The 19,755-nt window shown below is 37.6% G+C and overlaps 1 protein-coding gene across 1 annotated transcript in view; it reads right to left on the minus strand.

Moving 5' to 3' along the window:
* The window catches only part of STK32B (serine/threonine kinase 32B), a 158,577-nt gene that overhangs the window by 116,369 nt on the left and 22,453 nt on the right, over window positions 1-19,755 (minus strand). The window contains exons 2-3 of the mRNA XM_063401606.1: window positions 12,494-12,549; window positions 4,565-4,716 (exon numbers count right to left, since the gene is read on the minus strand). Coding sequence (XP_063257676.1) covers window positions 4,565-4,716; window positions 12,494-12,549 — 208 coding nt within the window. The remainder of the gene's footprint in view (window positions 1-4,564; window positions 4,717-12,493; window positions 12,550-19,755) is intronic.

Raw genomic sequence — 19,755 nt, forward strand, 5'->3', positions numbered from 1 at the left:
AAGGCTATAAAAAATAAGATCACTTCAATGTTTCAAAACTTTTGAGAAATGGTCCAATTTTTTTCATTTTTTTCAGTTCCTTATCAGCATAGAAACCACTTTGTTATATGATTCTTTTTTTTCTGATAAAAAGATTCTGTCTTTTGTGGTAAGCAATGTTGTTTTCAGAGCAGCCAGTGGATGCTTCAGACATCTCTTCATGATCAAGGAAAAGTCACACAATACCAGATCTACCTGCACTGGTACCTGGCAAGCAACCTGGCTCTTGGCTCTGTCCTAATGCATGTTGTAAGAAGTACATTTAAAACATGATTACTTTCAGGAACACCACTCATCTTGCCCAGGGGACACTCAGATATCTGGGGAAGGATGAACATGGATAAAATGCTGAATACTAGAGAGGAACAGTCTCAAGGTGGGACCAAGCTGGCAGCTGACATTTCTACAGCCCATTCATCTATGCTTGAAATACCCATGACAAAAAGAAAAGGTCTGATAAAAAACAGGACTGCATTTTATTTTAAGAAGGAATCTCTATTATCAGAAATGCCTCTTATGGTGATAAAACTGGCTTTAAGCATTTATTCAATTTCATTTCTAAAATGAAGGTTATAAATCAACCCCAAACCCATCCTGAAAACAGTTATCCTCCAAGCTTTTATGAGCATTTACAGAAGAATGATTCCTTTCTGTGTCAGATGTTATGAAAGACAGTTCATGCTTCAAATAATGTGATTTATAGGTTGAGATTGTGAAGTTAAATTTAATAAAGCTCAGAGAAGATGCATGCGCCTCAAAAAGCTTTTTAATAGAGATCTTTCAGAGTTGAGATGCTTGTCTTTTATGAACTGCTCTGTATTCTTGTGTAAGCTGTGGTTACTGATAGATCCAGCAGAACCACCCACCACAGAACATTTACCTTCTTTCCTGTTCCTCTTCTCTCCATAAGAATTTGAGTGATGGTGGATTGTATACACACATTTCATTACTTTCTTCAGTTATCATGAAAAACTAAAGGACTTTCCAGTATTCATGTTTGTTTCTTAAATTGCCAATTTTTATTTTGGTGATGTAATTTCTCAAAGAAAGATTAATATGCTTAGTTAGTATTCCCTTTTGTTCAAGGAGTTGTTAGGAGATTTAGTACTATTTTAATTTTATGTTGAAGTCCAGTTTATAAACCTTTGAAAATAAGTTGCTCTGGTCAGGGACAGTACCACAAACTTATGGAAAAGTTATCATGATGAAATTTCCTCCATATATACTTTTCAATATTGATTTAGGATTTGACATTTTGAATTTAAATACACAGGAGTCCCATTCAATTCATCTCAATTTAAAAAAAAGAAAAAAGAGGAAAAAAAAGACACTGAAATTATTGTTACAGAAAATGATATTTTAGGGGGAAAAAAAGTATTTTAATTTCTAGATTTTAGTCATTAAAATCATACCTTAGACAGGATTTCTAAAAATTGATATGAACCCTAAGAGAGTGTGATAGGGCCTAGAAAAACAGACTAGGCCAAATGAACTTTGGCATTTAAACAAGCTGAACTTATCTTATTCCCCATACACCATGACATAACTGTTCCTTGTTAGATTAATATTCCAGTTTCTGAAACAATACAGGGTTAATAGCTCCTCTTACAGTCTGTTTGTACATTTACAGTGCAATTAACAAAACAAACAGCAAAATCTAACTCTGAAAAATGAAACCAATCTAGCTGCAATTACTACAGAAGAAATGCAGATTCAACTGTTTCCTTCCATTAGCATGTCAGGAATTGACTCATAGGAGGAAAACTCATGGATTCCTGCTAATCATCTGAGTTATAACTACAATGTAAATGTATTTGATGCAAATTATTATTGCATCTAAACTGCAAATAGAAATACATTAAACAGAATGCTAGCTCACCAGCAATCAATGAAAATGTAATTTTAATAAGTTATTTCTGGGAACAGCATATTTAAGGACTATTCCATTCATACTTGCAGTGTTCCTTTTCCCATGGTAGAAATAAAAATGTAGTTTCAAATATTAAAGAAATGAAATATAATTAATATGTTTAAAAGCTTCATATGGCTTAGTGTTAACAGAACAGATGTGACCATTATTCATGCATCACTTATGTTTTTTGTGCTTTGCCCTTGTTGCAGTTCAATAACAAAAGTCATTATTTGAAGATAATGTGTAGAATACCTTGGAATTCATCTGAAATCTGAGACATAGAAGTCAGAGGTCTGGAAAATGCTACTGCAGCTTGCAAGTGTAGACACTCCAGAAATATATCACAAGTTATTTTAAATTACTTTAGGATTGTTCTAGGCTAATTTTTTATAGAAACACATTATAAGCCTGATAGAAGGAAAGAGTCATTCAAAGTAGACTAGATTGATTTTGGGAAGGGTCAGGCTCAAGACTTCCCTTTGCTTTCCCAGGGTGAAACACAGGTTCTCCAGCAGTTCAGTAGCTCACTCTGGAGTCAGGGCTTTGAATCACCAGACGTTTGAATGTACAGTGTTTGAGGTGAACACTTCAGGTGAAAATAATGAGGTTTAATGGAATTAGCTTTTGGAAAAAATTCTACAATTCCAATTGTGTTAGTCTGAGTCCCTGGATATCAGTAGAGCCTCATACAAAATCACAGAACCACAGAGAACCCTGAGTTGGAAGGGACCCACTGGGATCATCAAGTCCAGCTCCTGGCCCTGCTCAGACCATCCTCAGGAGTCACACCCTGTGCCTGAGAGCATTGTCCAAACACTTCCTGAGCTCTGTCAGGCTGGTGACCCCTTCCCTGGGGATCCTATTCTCAGCCACTCTCTGGGGGGAAAACATTTCCCTGATATCCATCCTAAACCTCCCCTGACACAACTTCAGGCCATTCCCTCGAGTTCTGTCACCAGTGAAGAGAGTGAAGAGATCAGTGCTTGTAGATAGATTGGTCAACTACAACCATTGCCAGAGACATCAAATATAAAACATTGTTATTGCACTGAAGCATCTTGGATAGCGTCTGTTTGCCTGAAACGTTTTGTAACTCTAGAGTACTACATTTCTCTTTCATTTTCTGCATTTCTCATACACACATATAGTATAACATTTGAATCTTGGTAACCTGTGATGGTATCTTAGAAGTGTAGGAAGGATAAAAGGTATCATAATGCCTAATACATTTTAAGGTATTGTTTATTTCATGTTTAATCTTTGGAATGAAAAAGAAAATGAGAAAGAATATTTATCATCTGATTATAACTCAGTAACAGGAATCTAGCATTCTTTTTGTTTCACAATAAATATTTGATCTTCAGTCTTTCAGCACTGCTATGTTTATCTCTCAGATCACATTAACCTATGACTGTTTCTGTACAGTGTCTCATTACACAGTGGAAATTTCCACCCCTCCTGATACAGAACAAAAGTTAGTGGGGTTTCAAAAAAGGAAATACATAACAGAGAACTCCTAAGCACAGATATACCATACCTTTGTAAAGAAATCCCAAGACTAAACAGGGTATTAGATTAGCTCAGATCATTCATATCATGTGAAGAACACATATGTATGTATATAATTAGGTCCTTTTGGACTGAATTTGGAATCAATTTTGGGTTCAAATGCTTTCAGTTGTAACAGAGTGCAATTATACTAAAGCTATATTCACTCACAACAGCACACAATTTGGCTTTTAATTTTTGAAAGGTGCTAACCTAGCACCAGGAGTGAGCTAAGGGATGGGCAGAACACTGTAGGTTAGGCAGTGACCTCAAGTAACACAGCTAAAACTCATCAGACACAAGATAAATGTGCATTATAACTATCTGCAGCTAATCCAGCTATTCACAAACTGAATAAGTTTCATATTGTAATAGTTCATGTCCCCTCCACTCTTATTTTCTGAATGATACAGGTCATTAGATAAGGAGAAAAACTGCATCCCATTACTACTATCACTATAAAAGCCAACAAGTGTTATCACACTACATAAAAGCCAGCAAATATTTTAAGCTGGTGGTGTAGTTGAAGCTAGTCATTGCCTGGCCAGCATTCTCTCACACTCATGTGTGACCAAAAGATTCAGTGGCTAGCATGGAGAAAATAAGGGAAATTCAGGAGACAAAAAGGCACTTTTCTGTTTTCCTGCAACAGTAATTTTTAGAAAGTAATTGAGTTTTGAATTTTCTCTACATCAACTAAAAAAAAATTAGATTAATGGTTGGTTTTGATATTCCACAGCTTTATGAGAGATGCTTAGTCCATATATTGTCAAAAATAAATGGGACAGGACAATACATTTACACACACTGTTGTAACAATTTGGAGAGAAACCAAACCAGAAATGAACAGATGAATATGATGTTTAAATTATTGTTCATATTAAAAAAGACACCTTAAAAATATTAATGAAAAACAAAACTCCCTGTGAAACCTAACACATTTAACAAAGGACGTCCCCAAAAATCTTTTGCTCTTTTCAACTTTCCAGCTTTCCATACTCTGAACTGATTCAACAACAAGGAGAAAATGAGAGATCCATGAAGGCATTTAAAAGATTTTCTTACCACAGATTGACTAGGAAGGGATGTTCCAGGCCTTGCATTATCTGCAGCTCCCGGAAAACGTTGCGAACTTCATCTCTCTCAATGCACTTCTGTTTATTCATGTACTTCATGGCATACATTTTCTTGGTGTCTCTCTTCTGTACAATGCACACCTAATTGGCAGCAAAGTAAAAGAAAAATTTTGACACCTTGAGAAAGTGAATTCAATTGTGACTTTGGAAAAAAGGATCCTTTAATGATATTTCAATAATTCAGATCTGTATACTACAACTGAGTAACACCTTCAGTAAGTTCACTTCACAGCTCTGCAGGATCCTTTGTAATAGACTGTAATTAAAAAATAACAAAAAAACCCAACAACTCAACCCTGCAAAGAAGAAACGGGGACCCAGAAAAATGTTGTAACTTTCAGAACTTACACAGTAAAGCTGAAAGGACTATGTTGCAATGGCTGAAATCACAGACTATTTAATTACTCAGAGAAATTACTACCCCTTGCCTAGGAAAATGCGCAGTCATTGTCCTCATTCCCACAAGTCAATACTCACATCTTGATTACTGCATCATAAACCTTGCCTGTGCTCCCAAGGCTCAATATCAATATTTCATCTACAATATCAGAATTAAGCTCCCTTAATTATTATTGAAAAGAAAAAGAGTTTTCACACTCTTCATCATAATATTTCTGAATTCACAAGACACCATTACATTCAATGAGTTAGTCTCTGGCAGTAAACTTCTACACTTTTACTCTTTTTTTTTTTTTTTTTTTTAACCGAAGTCAAATAATGTAAATGCATTTAGAAAATCTTAATCAAGAGAACTCCCATGGGAAGTCTGAATTGTGTTCTGTCATGGTATTTTATCTTGAGAATGTGGCTGGAGAGTGTCACAAGCACCACAAACAAGCATCAGGTGAAGTACGATTTTTGGCAACAGAGAAATACACAATTGTTCTGAATGTACTGGAAATATCTCCTTTAGATATCCCAAGTCTGTGGTGTCTAAGTTTGAAGGTATTCAGGATTCACTTGGTGTGGGCATTACTTTTTTATTTGTGTATTTAAATACATACACACACATGCACACATATTCACAGTTTATACTACTTCCCATATTATACACAGAAAAAATTATACTGTACATTCATAAATTCATGGTAAGAGTTCAGATTGCAACATGGTGACAACCACAGAGAAATCCTTTGTGTCTGAGTTTTAGGAACTTATGTGCCCAATATTTAGGAACAATTAGGAGTAACTAAGGCAACTTCCCACAGCTGAAACTGGGAGGAACAGGACCAGTGAAGCCAAAACACATTTATTTCTCTGCAACTCTATTTATATAAGGTCTGTCCCTGAGCACAAATCTACTCCAAATAGACGAGTTCTCTATAGGTAGAGAACTCTATAGTACCTTTAACCTATCATGATAAGACATGATTAAGCAGGGTTTATAATTACCTTTCCTAATATCAGGAGATGTTCTGCTATTAAGGAAAACATGGATGGTAACATTTTGTTTTGAGCCCATCAATGTGGCACAATGGTGAGTCATGAAATTTTGTTTCATTTTTCACCTTGGACTGTTATGAAAAATCTGAATATTGTTGATACCCTTAAGATAACTCAAGGTTTGCATTTGCATGGAAAAAAACGTGGCTGTCGAATGGGGAATGAGGAATTGTGTTTGGTTTTTTGGAGGAAGAAAAAGCAGAGAGTGGGATAGAGCTGAAACTGAGTGGGAAAAGAAGGGGTGGAAATGAATTATTCAAGCTCCCATAGGTCCTTTAAAAGCATAAGCAGAATTTTCAGGGGCAAATCCTGACATCCTGTCTTAGAATACCCGGAGACTCCAATTTAGTGAGTCACATTATAAAGTACAATATTTCGGGATTTTAGCTCAGAAACTAAGTCCAGAAATTCAGTCAGGTACATTAGTTTGCACCATGACTTTCATGTACAACTTGGCCAGGAGTTAGGTGTTTGCAGAAGTCTCTTAGTCCATTACATGAAAAGCCTCCTTCTTGAAGGGTTGACTAGAGAGACTGCTGAGAGAATGGAGTTTTACTCAGCTGAGAATTACAGGTTTGACCAGTGAGGCAAACCAAGATCATGTGCAGCACCAAAATATTTAATGTACACCAGTTTTGAAACACTGCTGAGATTCCAGAAGGCACTCAGTCCTCTTACCTGGCAGTAAAGACAAGGGTGTTCAGCACAGCTGAAACAAACCTTCTGTAGGAGCTTGCCTAACACACAGCTTCAAAGCAGAATGGTAGCAAACATTTTCTAGCAATGTGTACCTACGCAAATCCTTTAACATTGCTACAAAATCAATAGGATTTTAATGAATATAATGAAGATTCTTCCTACGAAAAATCAGGAAACTTGACCTGCATCCATGTTGATGTTATTGTGAAAATTCCTGACATTGCTATGACAGCACTGGATCATAGTGGAGATCTTCCCGGGCATTTTTACCTGCTGGCTGTCAGCTCTTCTGAGCAGGACATCAATGGATTGAAACTTCACACTAATGCAAGAAGGAAAGGGAAAGCCCTCAAGGTCTTCTCATATGTGCAGTCTTAATGGGAAATGTGTAAGTTGGGGTGTTTTTTGTTCCTAAGGAGCAATTTTAAAATAGGGATAAACAGGTGCTCTGACACCTCAACAAAAAAAATCTGTGATGACTCATTATGATGAAAGTCTATGCAGAATTGCCTTATTTACATGTATCAGTATGGAAGCCTGTCACACTCACACTCTTTCCATTTTTCTGTGAATATCATTTACCAAAGGCCAGACAGTGTGATGATTCAGAGCAAATATGTGCTCTGAACTCAACAACTATCCAGCCTCATAGTCAGCAGAGGGGGACAGCAGCCATCCCCACACAGGTATGGATCTAAAGAGGTACAGGGAACTATCTCTGTACCTGGAATGGTTTCCCTCTGATGTCCCCTAAAGAGACTGCAGATTACCAGTTTGGATACAGGCATCTGTGTTGTACATGTTTAAAGGTAGGCATTATGAACCCCATTAATTTTCTCTTCATTAATGGTATAGTGCTATTTTTAAAAATCTCTTCTGAAAATATTGCCTTTCTAAAGAGGTTCTTTACATATCTTAGTTGTTATCACAGGGTGGTGTCTTTTGTTATTTCTGGTAGAAGGTAACAGTGAGCTGCCTTAATACCTATCAGGTTAGAAGAAATTTAACCAGAGTGTGATTTGGAGCCACTTTCCCTCAGAATCTGGGGAAGAAAGCCAATAGATTACAGCTGTAGGGCTAAGCTTCATGTGCTGTGGCCCACTTCTAAATTACCTTCTTGGATTTCCTCTGATTTCACAAAAAATAGAGAGGCTTGCTGGAGGAAGCTGCCTAATGCTGTGTTGGCTGAGCAACCATGGGTAGCTTCAACAAAGTCCTTCCCAGAGCAAAAGATGGTGATGGCTGGAATATCAGACTTGCTGCAAAACAGATTTCTCCTGTTTGCCACTAGAAGAGACTTACAGCTGCTATGTACATGGCCTGGAGAGAATGAGGTGCACTTAGTCTTAATTTTAGTCTGAATTTAGCACAGGAGTACTTAGACCTCTCAGAATGCCACAAGAAGTGGTTTCACAAGAGGTGATAAAAGAAGAGAGCTGCAAACCAACAGCCAGCGAAACCTCTGCACGAGGCCACTGCTGAGTGGAGAGCTGGAAACTGGGGTGCACACTCACCTGTGCTCCTGTGTGATATTTTGCTCACATCAGTAGATAAAATGGGGCAGCTCAGGCTGCCATGAGGACTCCCAGCCCAGCAGAGAGGCTGTGGCTCTGCACAAGCACTCACCTCCACACAGAGGACTACAAGAGAGAAAGCAGATACACTCCAGATGGGAATTGATGAACCTGCTGTTGGGCATCTGCCTGAAATACTGCTCCCTTGTCTGTCCTACCCATGTGCTCTGAAAAACTAGTTCTGATAGTCTTAGCCTACAAGCAGAGCTGGAAAGATTTACACAAAGAGGCTGGAGAATGGATATCATAAGTTTGTCTTTAGGCTGCCAGGGGATTTCCTTTAAATAGGGAAATTCATTCCCAGATTCCCCTGAGCAAAGCATGACATCTGGAGCAGCTGAAGCAGCTGTTTAGTATCCTCTCATATTAACTCAAGCTAAAATCCAGGTTGTTATACTGTCAAACAGTATTAATATTCTGCAGTTGTGTGTTATGTTGCTTTTAGAATAGAAGCATATTTTTTCTGAAATATTTTGCTTGTTATTTACTAAAGAACCCTCAATCAGTGCAGACATGATTCTGGGCTCCCATCTGGTTTACACCACTGTAATTTCATTTACCTCATTGCAGGAAGTCACTGTTTTATACAACCAAATTAATCAGAACTAAGCCTTGTGTCTCAGCATCTTAGACAAACAGGAGAGAGTTTGCACATTGAAATTATAATTTTAATTTATTTTAAGGAGATCAGATTGTTTAAAATAACTACTCCTACGAACAGAGAAGTCAGAGAAAATTGGTACTATAATATCTCTGAGAACTAGTTGTTACACCTGAATACAAATTATTTTGCAGCACTAACCCTGCAATTATGTGGTTATTGTTGCAGTAAAGGACAATGAGAATTCTTGTATTTCAATCCTCATTGGTTTTGTACTTATTAAGTGGTCTTCAAATATATAATTTTTTGCAGCATTTTGTTTGAGAAGAGTGATAGCTGTACACGTAACAACATGGAAAAAAAGTAGCCAGATTAAGCAGGAGACAGCACTTCTAAAGTATCCCCCTGTCTCTACTGTCTCTGCCCTCACAAAGAAACCCTCAGCCTTTCACATCATACAGGAAAATAAAACAAGCCTAGGTACTTTATGAAGGCTTGTTGGTTGATTTTGATCCACTCTTCTCGACAGCATTCAAGAAACTGGTGAATGATTCTATGATATTTCTAGAAATACCTAATTTTCTTACAGCTTTATATGAGTGAGGTTCTTGTGAACCCACTTTGAGGAATCTGTATTGGTGAAAATATTGTATTGTGAATATTGTGAAAATATCTGTATTGGTGAAAACTGGAGTTGCACAATCCTCAGAGAACATGTTTAATGTATAAGTTCTCGCTTAAACTTAAATCCTTGTTTTGCAGTTGTCAAATGCAACAGGAAATTCCTTGGTGTAACAGGTTTCTTTTTCCCAGATGAGTACAGGCTTCTGACAAATCACCTTGTTTTTCCTTCCATGGTCAAGGGAAAGAAAGAAGCCCATTTTAAAATGACCTATTATAACATAGCCAAAAGCACAATGTGGTAAGTCAGTCACCATTTCAAATGTCTGTCTCTGTGAGTCAGTCTCGCCTTTATTGTTCATTTAGAAGCCTCGTTGCTGACAGCTTTTCCTATTATTGCCCTTCTGGAAGTGCCTGGCAGCAGAAAATGTCAAAAAAGGATGCAAGACTGTTAATCTCATTTGTGGGGTGTTTACTGCTCGGGGTCTGTTGTGCTCTAGCATCTTGCAATGTATAACACCATATTCAGAATCACACTTTCCTTAAACTGCCTGCTCCCTTTATGGCTCCTCTGTGGCCTTTTCTGCTTTCTGAGAGCAATAGGATGTTTGAAGACATGCTCTATTTTTTTATTTTATTGCTCTTGGTACAATATCTCCGTCTCTCTCTCTCAATATTTCTTAAATTACTCTGGTTGCTACAGCAACCTTGGGCCTCTGCAGGATGTTGCTGCAGGAGGTATCTGGTGTGGCAGAGCCTCTGTGCTGCTCACTCCTGTGCACAGAGCTCAGGGTGATGCTCAGCACCTCAGCTCCTCCACTGGGGCTGGCTGCTTCAGCAGCTGGGATCTGTGCCCCCAGCTGGCTTCAGAATTCAGCTGCCTGCCTTCTCCTTTGGCATTTTCAATTCACAGTCACAACATTTTGCTGTCACAGGAATTCCTAGGCCATTTGGTATGTAATACTTTGCATCTCAAGTGCTTGTCTTTCCTGAGAAGTGGCCACCTGCTTGCAGCTGCTGCCTCTGACCCAATTCTTCTTAGGGACAACTTAAGACCAGGTGCCTTCTCATAGACACCGATGCATATTTTTCAGAAAAAGATACACCACAGCAGTTTTGAGGAGGGTAGGAAATGTGTGTGGAGAGAAGAGAAAGCACAAGCACGTTCTTTACCCTGGAAATAAAGGACTTCAGAGGTGTCCTTTGAGAGCTCAGGTTGCTCCTTTTAAGGGACAGATACAGGAGGTGAGGTCTGAGCCTGCCTAGGACCATCACAGCCACAGCTTCCGTGTGAGCTGGCAGTTCTGTTCAAGCCAAGGCAAGCTGTGGCAGAAGGTGTGTGGCCACTCATGGAGCAATTGCCCTCACTCCTGGGCACATGCAGACCTCCCTGGGCTGTTCTGTGGGCAGACACTGGCACAGACCAGGGCAGGGATCAGTGGTACCCAAGCCAGGTGCAGGGCACTGCACTAAAAGAAGCCTTTCTGGCTTTAGTGACCTTGTTTTGCCAAGTAGGTGAAGGTAGATTTTTGCTTATGCTTTGGTTTTGTAAATAACAGGAAACTTGTTTGCTTGCTTGCTTGCTTTCCTATTTATTTGTTTGTTGAAGACCTTTAAGCTAGTTATGCTTAGCATATTCCAGTTACCAGTGATTCCAAGAACATTGGAAGAGGGCAAGTTAGAAATTCTGATGAAACACATTTTATTTGTATATTAAAAATTTGCCAAGTGAATTCAGAAGTAGGCAATTTGAAGCCAAAAATGCTGCACTCTGATGTCAGTAGCTGTTCCTTTGTGAGGTCAGCATGACTTGGATATACCTTTAACTTCTCTCCTGTATATAACTTGCACTCTTGAACCTTCATTTAGTTTGACATAGTATTCCACCTCTGTATTGTAGTAATAAGCAATCACAGATCTCTGCTGCCCCAATTTTAAGAGGGTTTTAAGTACCTTTTTGCCCAAGCAGAATATACTCCTATTGACCTCAAAGACGAAAATGACTGAATTGAATAAGGACTGTGGCATGAAGGACCATGCTGTTCTGCAAGAAGTATTTCTGGCCTCTCTAAAATTAAAGTCATTGTTCTGCATGGAGGCCAAGAACCAGCAAAATCTTTTATGTGTTCTTAATGCATGGCTACAGAAGCGCCTCACCAGCACTGAGCTGGCATATACTCAGGAATCACTGAAATCAAGATCTAGACAGATGTTGTTTGGTCAGTCACCTGATCACGTATCAGTTATATTTCACCTTCAGATGTATTCTTGTGAGAAATGGTTTTTAATATTTTTAAAACATTATTTTTCTCTATATGGCTTTGTATTTGTATTCTATGTGGCTATGTGGCTTTGTATTATAAATTTAAAACCTTGTTATAATCACTATTATAAGAAAGAAAGATTGTCTACTCAAGTGTAAACAAAACATTAATCTTCTCTGTTTCAGAAAAATCCTGTTGAATTGAATAAACATTTACCCAATGATCATAATTATATTGTATGTCAGCTTACACAGTCCCAAGAGGATTTATTCTATGTAAAGTGCCTCTAAAATACTGCAATTTTTTTAAAGACACAAATAAGTTCAGAGATTTAAGAACAAGATCACTTTGGTGGACTGTCTAAAGAAGTAGTCTGCTCCTACCTTTTTGTTGTTTTTTGTTTCCACGACAGATTTCTAAATTCTGTTAATCTCCATTTGGGATAATTAATTATTATAATAATTTTTGCTCAATTAATTTTAGTGAATAGATTATAATAGAAATAATTTAATGAATAGACAGTTCATACTGGTGGTCAGATGTCCTTAAGAAGGAAAAGGCTACAAAGCCTTTGTTCTTTTATCATAATCAAGCCAGAAAAACAGAGAGGTATTCCCTACTAGACATTCAACTGCTAAAAATAAGTTGATTCTTACCTTCCCAAAACTCCCTTTCCCAATAGCCCGCAATATTTGGAAGTGGTCAAAATTAACTGCAAAACAAAGAAGAGAAGAAAAGGAAAATAATTTGTAGGTGCTAAGTCAGAATCAGAAATCAGATAAGAAAAGAAATTTCAGTGTGTCTAACTAGTGTCTTTTAACCATGTGGTATTCCCTTTTTTCTCTTAAGACATCAAATATACTTAATAACTAGCAAAGAGGAAGTTTACTTTAAAATATGCTGCATTCATTTTGTTCATCAGTTCATCTTGGATCAATGCCTTCAGTGCCCAGTACCTCCAAAAAAAATACATCTCTGTCCTAGCCAAGTAACAAGAGAAAAGTTAGTTAGCATTATGCAGCCATTAGCAAAACTGCTCAGCATTTTCCAGAAATACTGAGCCCTATTAAAAGGACACTGAATAATTCAAGTAAGTAGCACCCTCTGCCTACAGATAGGTAATAACATATGGTTAGTGTTTTTACAGTAGTCACTCTTCAGGGAAATTCCCATATTTTGTTACAGTGATGGAAGCTTGTCTGATGATGAGGTAGTATGAGCAGCCTTTCTAAAATTTCCCACCTCAATGCAATATATAATGGTAATATTGTAAGGCTATTTCATAATATTAGCATAAGTTTGTTTTAAGAGATTGCATTGGAGGTTGGCAGTAGAATGGATTTACTTGCACTTCAGGAAAATCTGACAGCACAGCCTGCTCTAGACACTGAAGTGTTTTGCTGGGAGGGTGAGTGAGATTTCATTTCTCAGAAATGCCATTTTTATTGGTGTTACATGAGTTTAAACACAGCATGACCTTCAAATCTTCATTGGTGTATCTGGTGGTTTTAAAAAAACTCCAACCTCCTGAACAAAATTGATGCAGTCACTGAAATACAAACACGACAATGTGTGATACAGTTTTTACAGCCCCTTCTCAGAAAAGAATCACACTTAGAGCTAAATTCAGTGAACCAGAGATGACAAGGTTCAGTGCAACAAGATTTTTTTTTTTAATTAAAACTTTCTTATGTTCCTGGCTTTGGCCATGGACCTTCATCTATGCACTTGTCATTGATGTAACAGTGACCAGCAAAATTGTGGAGACAGACTGTCACTGGAAAAATCATAGAACCATAGAATGATTTGGGTTGAAAGGGACTATAAAGATTGTCCTGTTCCAGCCCCCCTGCCATGGGCAGGGACGCTTTTCCCCAGACCAGTTTCTCCGAGCCCCATCCAACTTTGCCTTGAGCACTTCCAGGGATGGGACAGCCACAACTCCTCTGGGCACCCTGTGCCATGTCCACCCAAAAATGTGGTAACAACAACAAATACAACAAAAATGTGACTCACATCAAGATGAAGGAGGAAATTCTATAAAATTAATAATACTTTGAATATTTGCCAAAAAAGCTATCCATCTCCAGCTAAGCTTTGCACAGAAAGTTGAAAGATTGATAGCCCTCAAGCCTCTAAAAAGGGTTAATATATCTTACTTTCTCTGTTGCAATAATACCTCATTTACACTATTAATCTATTTATGCTTACTTATATTGCCTTCAAGAAAAAATTGTTGCTCCTTGTTTAAGTGCAGTATAGGAACCACCTTCCTGGTAATTGCTGGAGACAAATCAAGCCCAGAGCTGACAGACCTGAGAGCAGCAGACTCTGTTCTCCAGGAAACAAAGATGATGAAAACAGCAGCTTGAGAATTTGGATACCAAAATAAAAATGCATAACCTCGCAAAGGATTTATAACCTGCTTGGAAACTGAAAATCAGGAGAAAAATTTTGAGCTGAATCCTGTAAGAGTTAGGGTTGCCCAGAGGTTTGAGAAGCAGGATTGTCTGTCAGCAACCTGCAGCTGGGGTCTCTGCTGAGAGCTTTTAGCAGCAGGGCACTCTCTTGTAGTTCTTGCTGGCCAGTCCTGGTCTGATGAACAAGATAGTTTAGCAAAACTTCCCCTTCCACATAAACTTACATCCACTTAAATCCTGTTCCCACCAGTCATCCTTTCCAAGTGCACCACTGGGCTGTCAAAGATGACTCTCAATTTAGGTAGGAATTCACCACAGTGTTGAAAATATCCTAAAAACATGTTAATCTCATTACTTTCTTTGATAGGAAAAAATAATCCAAAAATTCAGCACAGCATGTGGGTGATTTCTGTGTCACTCTTCTGTTTTCAAACTTTCTCATGTTTCCTGCTTATTTAACTAAATTTTTTAACAAGGACATTCCTTAAAAAAAGCTTATTTTGAATTTGTTCTTTACCTTGCAGTCATTCAGCTGAGTCCAGTTGCCAAAACAAGTGAGAAATTGTTGAAACAGGCTGTAATTATCTCAATTTCAGTCAAGCCATATTTCAGTAATACTCGACTATATTATATTCTGAATCTGACATGTTTTGAAATACATCACTTTGAAGAATGATTTTGTTTTTGTAAAACTAAGATCAACCATTTATCTGTAGCTAGGAAAAGGACATTTTTTATTGTCCATATAACTTCTATTTCTCTCTACTTCCATCTTTCCTGTGTTTATTGCTCTGAATGACTAGAACAACTTAATTTTTTAATTAGACTATTTGTAAATTGGACTTTCATAAGAATGAAATTATAAATGAGGCACTAGACCATGGAGTTGAAGATGGATTACTAGTAAGCTAAATAAGTGGTTAAAAATCATAGCCACAACAATTTACCAAATTTTCTTAATTTCTATGCTTAACTTGAGTAGAAAGTAGGATGTTACATTTTTGTATCATCACTAAGAAATAAAAGATTTTTTTCTGTGGCTAACAGTCCCATGAACCTTATTTAAATTAAGCTGTAATGATTGTAACTCATTTTTTGCAAGAGAAAATAAAGGCAATTTTAAATGACTGAGGAAATATGTAAACATGCCTGAGTCTGAATCTAAAATGAGCAAGGCTTGCAGGCACTGTGGTTCTCTGGAAAGAGATAATTCACTAAAGTGTAACAACCCAGCCTCTTTTGATCATTCAAACACACTCAGAACATTACAGTCACAAACTGAGGAAGTTCCTCCTTTGGGATAATAGGAAAGAATAAAAAATGGGCTTCCTTGAAGGTGAGACTAGTACCAAATTCACTGGGCAACACTAAGATGCCTCAAGCAACAATCCCATCTAGAACAGAGCAGCACCTCCCTGATAACAGTGAAGGGTTGAGCTAAGTTCACTGCCACCTTGGTACTGCATTAACCATGCACCTCAAGGGTTTTCCTCAGATGTTTTTATTCTTACACTCTTGAAAGTTTGGCCTAATTTTGTTCATCTCGATTTTTTTTCACATTCTGTATGTACGTTTTTCTCTTTTCTGGTGAAAATTCAATGCCAGAATATCACCACCTACTCTGAGAAGAATTACAGCTCCTCATGACCTCTGTCATTTCCAATGTTGAAAATACCATCAAGTTCAGGCACTGCCATTTCCTCGGTGCAAGGAGGGCATCACAAGTATTAAATTCTTGTCCTCCAAAACATGTCTAGTTCTTGTGGTGCCTGGTGGGGTAGTTAATGACATTTTTCTGGTGCAAAGCCCCACTGAGATAATGGTGTGGCTGGCAGAAGGACATTTTCTTCATCAGTATCAGTAATATGACTACTACTCTTTTAAAAATAGCTTTCCTTACTCAAGAGAAAATACTTCAGTTCTCAAGACAATACTTTCTTTTACTCTGAGGGAAAAAAAATCCAACTCTTTGAGCACTTCTTTCATTTTATTACTACACCATATTTACACATTGTCTCTAGATTTGAATATATGAACTGTTTTCAGAAAACAAAAATAGTTTGTATTGTGTTCAGATAATTTTTCATACAAGTAAACCCACAGAATGAAACTTATTAACAACACTATGAGAGAGTTTATTTCCAGTTTCCTTGATTTCCATCAATTTGGAAAAATCAAGTATTATAATTTCCCCTCCCTCATTTCCTACCTTCATTTCTTAAAATGTCACCATTAATTCAAAACTAAGAAGGAATATGGAGCAAACCAGATGTTTTGCTAAGAGTCAAAATAGATCAGCATTTGACACCTGTTTCATGTTACACTATTAGAGCAATGGATGCCTGCTAATTTCAGCAATGTGTTGTGTGTATATATATATATATACTTAATTTTGTTTCCTTCCATTTAGTCATACTCAAATAAACCTTAAGTTCATTCCATTTCACAGATTCAACTCTCTATTAACAACTTCTAATGCAAGTATTCCTTGCTAGGTGTAGAATCATATTTTCAAATTGGCTCCATGTGGAGCATTTTCCAGTAGTTTGATCTTGAACAAATAAGAGCCAGATGATGGTAACAGATACACAACTGAATTAAAGGTTTCATCCTGCTTGCCATGCAAAGAAAAAAAAAAAAAAAGTGGTCCTAACCATTATAGATACCTGGTGAAATATATTAATGTACTCAAAAACTGTCAGGAATATCCAGAACGATGGTGCAGTGGTTTGTGAGTGAGTTATACACAGGAGCACCCCTACTGCCACGGTCTTCTCATGTGACCTCAGATAAGTGCTCCAATTCTTCTGCCACTGTCTACAGAAAAATGAATCGTTACATCTCCAGGCAGCTGTAAAATTAGGTATAGGAAGTACCTTAGGGCTCAGACACACAGATAATTGGGAGAGGTAAGAGCCAACTCAGGTGATAGTGCTTTCTAAAAGCACCATGAAGACTGAAAGCCATCTTTAAAGAGTGAGGAGGATACACCACTGTGGAAGAGAAGGTACAGAAATCAGAGGACTGATTCAAACCCCACACATCACGTTGTGGCAGAGCTGAGAGCAGAACCTGACTTCCACTTCACACCACACCTTCTCATGCATGTCTTCCAAACTGCACAAGCCCTGATGGAGCAGATATTTGGCATAAAACTTTCTAGTGAAAGACAAAATAAATATTCCTTGCTCCACTGCTCCCTGAGGATACTTGGGGAAAATATTCATGTCACAGACTTGGGTTTTTACAACCACATTGCAAAGATGCCGGGCAGTTTTAAAGGAAATGCCTATTCTTTTTTTAATCAGCACTGTATTCATAACGATATATGTTAAAACAAAGAAATATTTTATATTCATTCACCTCTGCTGCATTGTTCACAAATACCAAGTTTACTTAAACCAAAAAGACCCAAAGAAGTTACGTCAACAGCATACCACTATGTATTATGTGTTTGATTCATGATCTCACAAAGGAATATAATGTTTTTACCCTTTCACTTGCAGTCTTACTGTTCAAAATATTCTCATGTTACACATAATTTGTTCCAGTGTAAATTACATTTAGCTAAAGAGGCTATATGAATATTGGGTGGATTCTAGGTAGAGCTGATATCTGTTTTCTCACTGCAGATGAGGACTATTAATTGCATGTATATGTGATTAGTCCAAATACACTCAATAACCATTACCTGAAAGAACTTTTCTCCTAAAGAAAATATCCAATTGAACTTGGCCAAAGCACAGGTATACAAAATGAAAGTGCTTGCAGAATGAAAATAAAGTAGAGGCCTTTCTGGAAGAACTTGATCAGCTAAATACAGACTCTTCTTCCCTGGCTGAGTCCCACTGATTTATTTGGACTGTCTGGAAGTTGCCAAAACCAGAACATGAGCACTAAGGCATCAGGAGGTGTACAGTAAAATCATATTTTTAACACAATGAACTTTTCAACACATTGAGATTCATTCTCACTGATCTCAAGAGAAAATAGAAACAAGGAGATATGATTTGGTCATTAGCCAAGAAAATAGATTTTTATTTAAGTGTCACCCCTGTCTTACAGGTCTGTTTTGGAGTGGTTTAATGCTTCCTGTTTCTGTGAATCAGGAAAACAGAACGGTAATTAAATCAAATTTCCTTCTAGATTTGGCCTGTATGGTTTGACCTGAGAGTCATTGGATAGCACTGCCATTGGGATTTCAAACTAGTTCTGCAGTTCTCTTTCTATGTCTGTCTACTTTTCAGATGCTCCATCCTTTTCCAGGGAGAGCCACAGGCTGAAATGACTTCAGTGGATCTTAGCAGCCATCATGTCTTGCTAAAATTGTTGCTGTCCTTCCACACAAAACACACAGGATGAGTAACTAAGTTCACACAGTCATAGAAATTCAATACCACTAATAAAATCCCTGCTTGAATGGACATAGACAGGACAAACATGAAGAGTGCCTAAAAATTAAGTTAAGGGTCATAAAATGTTTGGGTAGTCATAAGGAGTCACATTCCATCATGCTCTGTTCATGGCAAGTGCTTTAGTGAAGAAAGACACTGCTTAAATTAGGGAAGAAATGAATTTCTGCTGACAGGATGGTAAAGCCAGGATGCCTTTGAAGTGAATGAAGAGTAGAAATCTGTATAGCTTCATAGGTTTCTGAGTATAATAAGACATTACTATACATTATTTGACTGGGAAATTTACTAGTTAGGTAGAGATACATAACCAAAAAGAAGATTCAGAGCTGGTTTTATCTCACCAATGATAAATCATGATATTTCTGATAATATTTAGGGACTTTGTATTTAAATTGCATTACAATGCCTCAGTTCTTCGTGATTAATGAGTGTTTTAGTCTCAATATAAACTAATTATGTTAATATGTTTTTATAATTATTCAGACTTTATTTGCAATTAGAAAGAATTTAAGATCATTGTATGTAAACCAAATTTTATTTAAAATTCAGCTAATTTTGTTTTGAACTGTACAATGTATTTTAGTCTGATAGTGTTTACATACTGTCTTAGGTTATGTAACAAAAAAAAATGTGTATTCTATTTCATCTGTTGAAAGTAGTTGGGGAGATGTTTTCTTTAATCTCTTGTAACTCCAAGAGGGAGGAGGACCTTCTGATAATAGACCAGCTGTTAAAACCAGATGGGGCAGTGTTTCTTATCTCTTTCACCACTGTCCACCCTCTGGGGGATATCTTCTGTTAATGGGCCATTAAGGATCACCAGTGACAGGACACAGTACACTATCCCAGTGTGAGATGCTCCACCCAGTGGGGGGACAGCCAAACGTTTCTACCAAGGTAAAAACTGAGATGTAGGAACACCAAGCAGCCTGTCTGCACTGGATTCCTGGAGGAAGATCAGACCCATCTCACCAGCACTGAACCCTTTTTTCTATAAGATCATCTCTACTCCAACAGAACCACATCTGTCACTCCAGGAGGACTTATTTGGACTGCTTCCAACACCCTGACAACAGGGTGTCA

The sequence above is a fragment of the Prinia subflava genome, chromosome 7 (genome assembly GCF_021018805.1).
Source record: "Prinia subflava isolate CZ2003 ecotype Zambia chromosome 7, Cam_Psub_1.2, whole genome shotgun sequence".
Taxonomy (NCBI): Eukaryota; Metazoa; Chordata; class Aves; order Passeriformes; family Cisticolidae; genus Prinia; species Prinia subflava.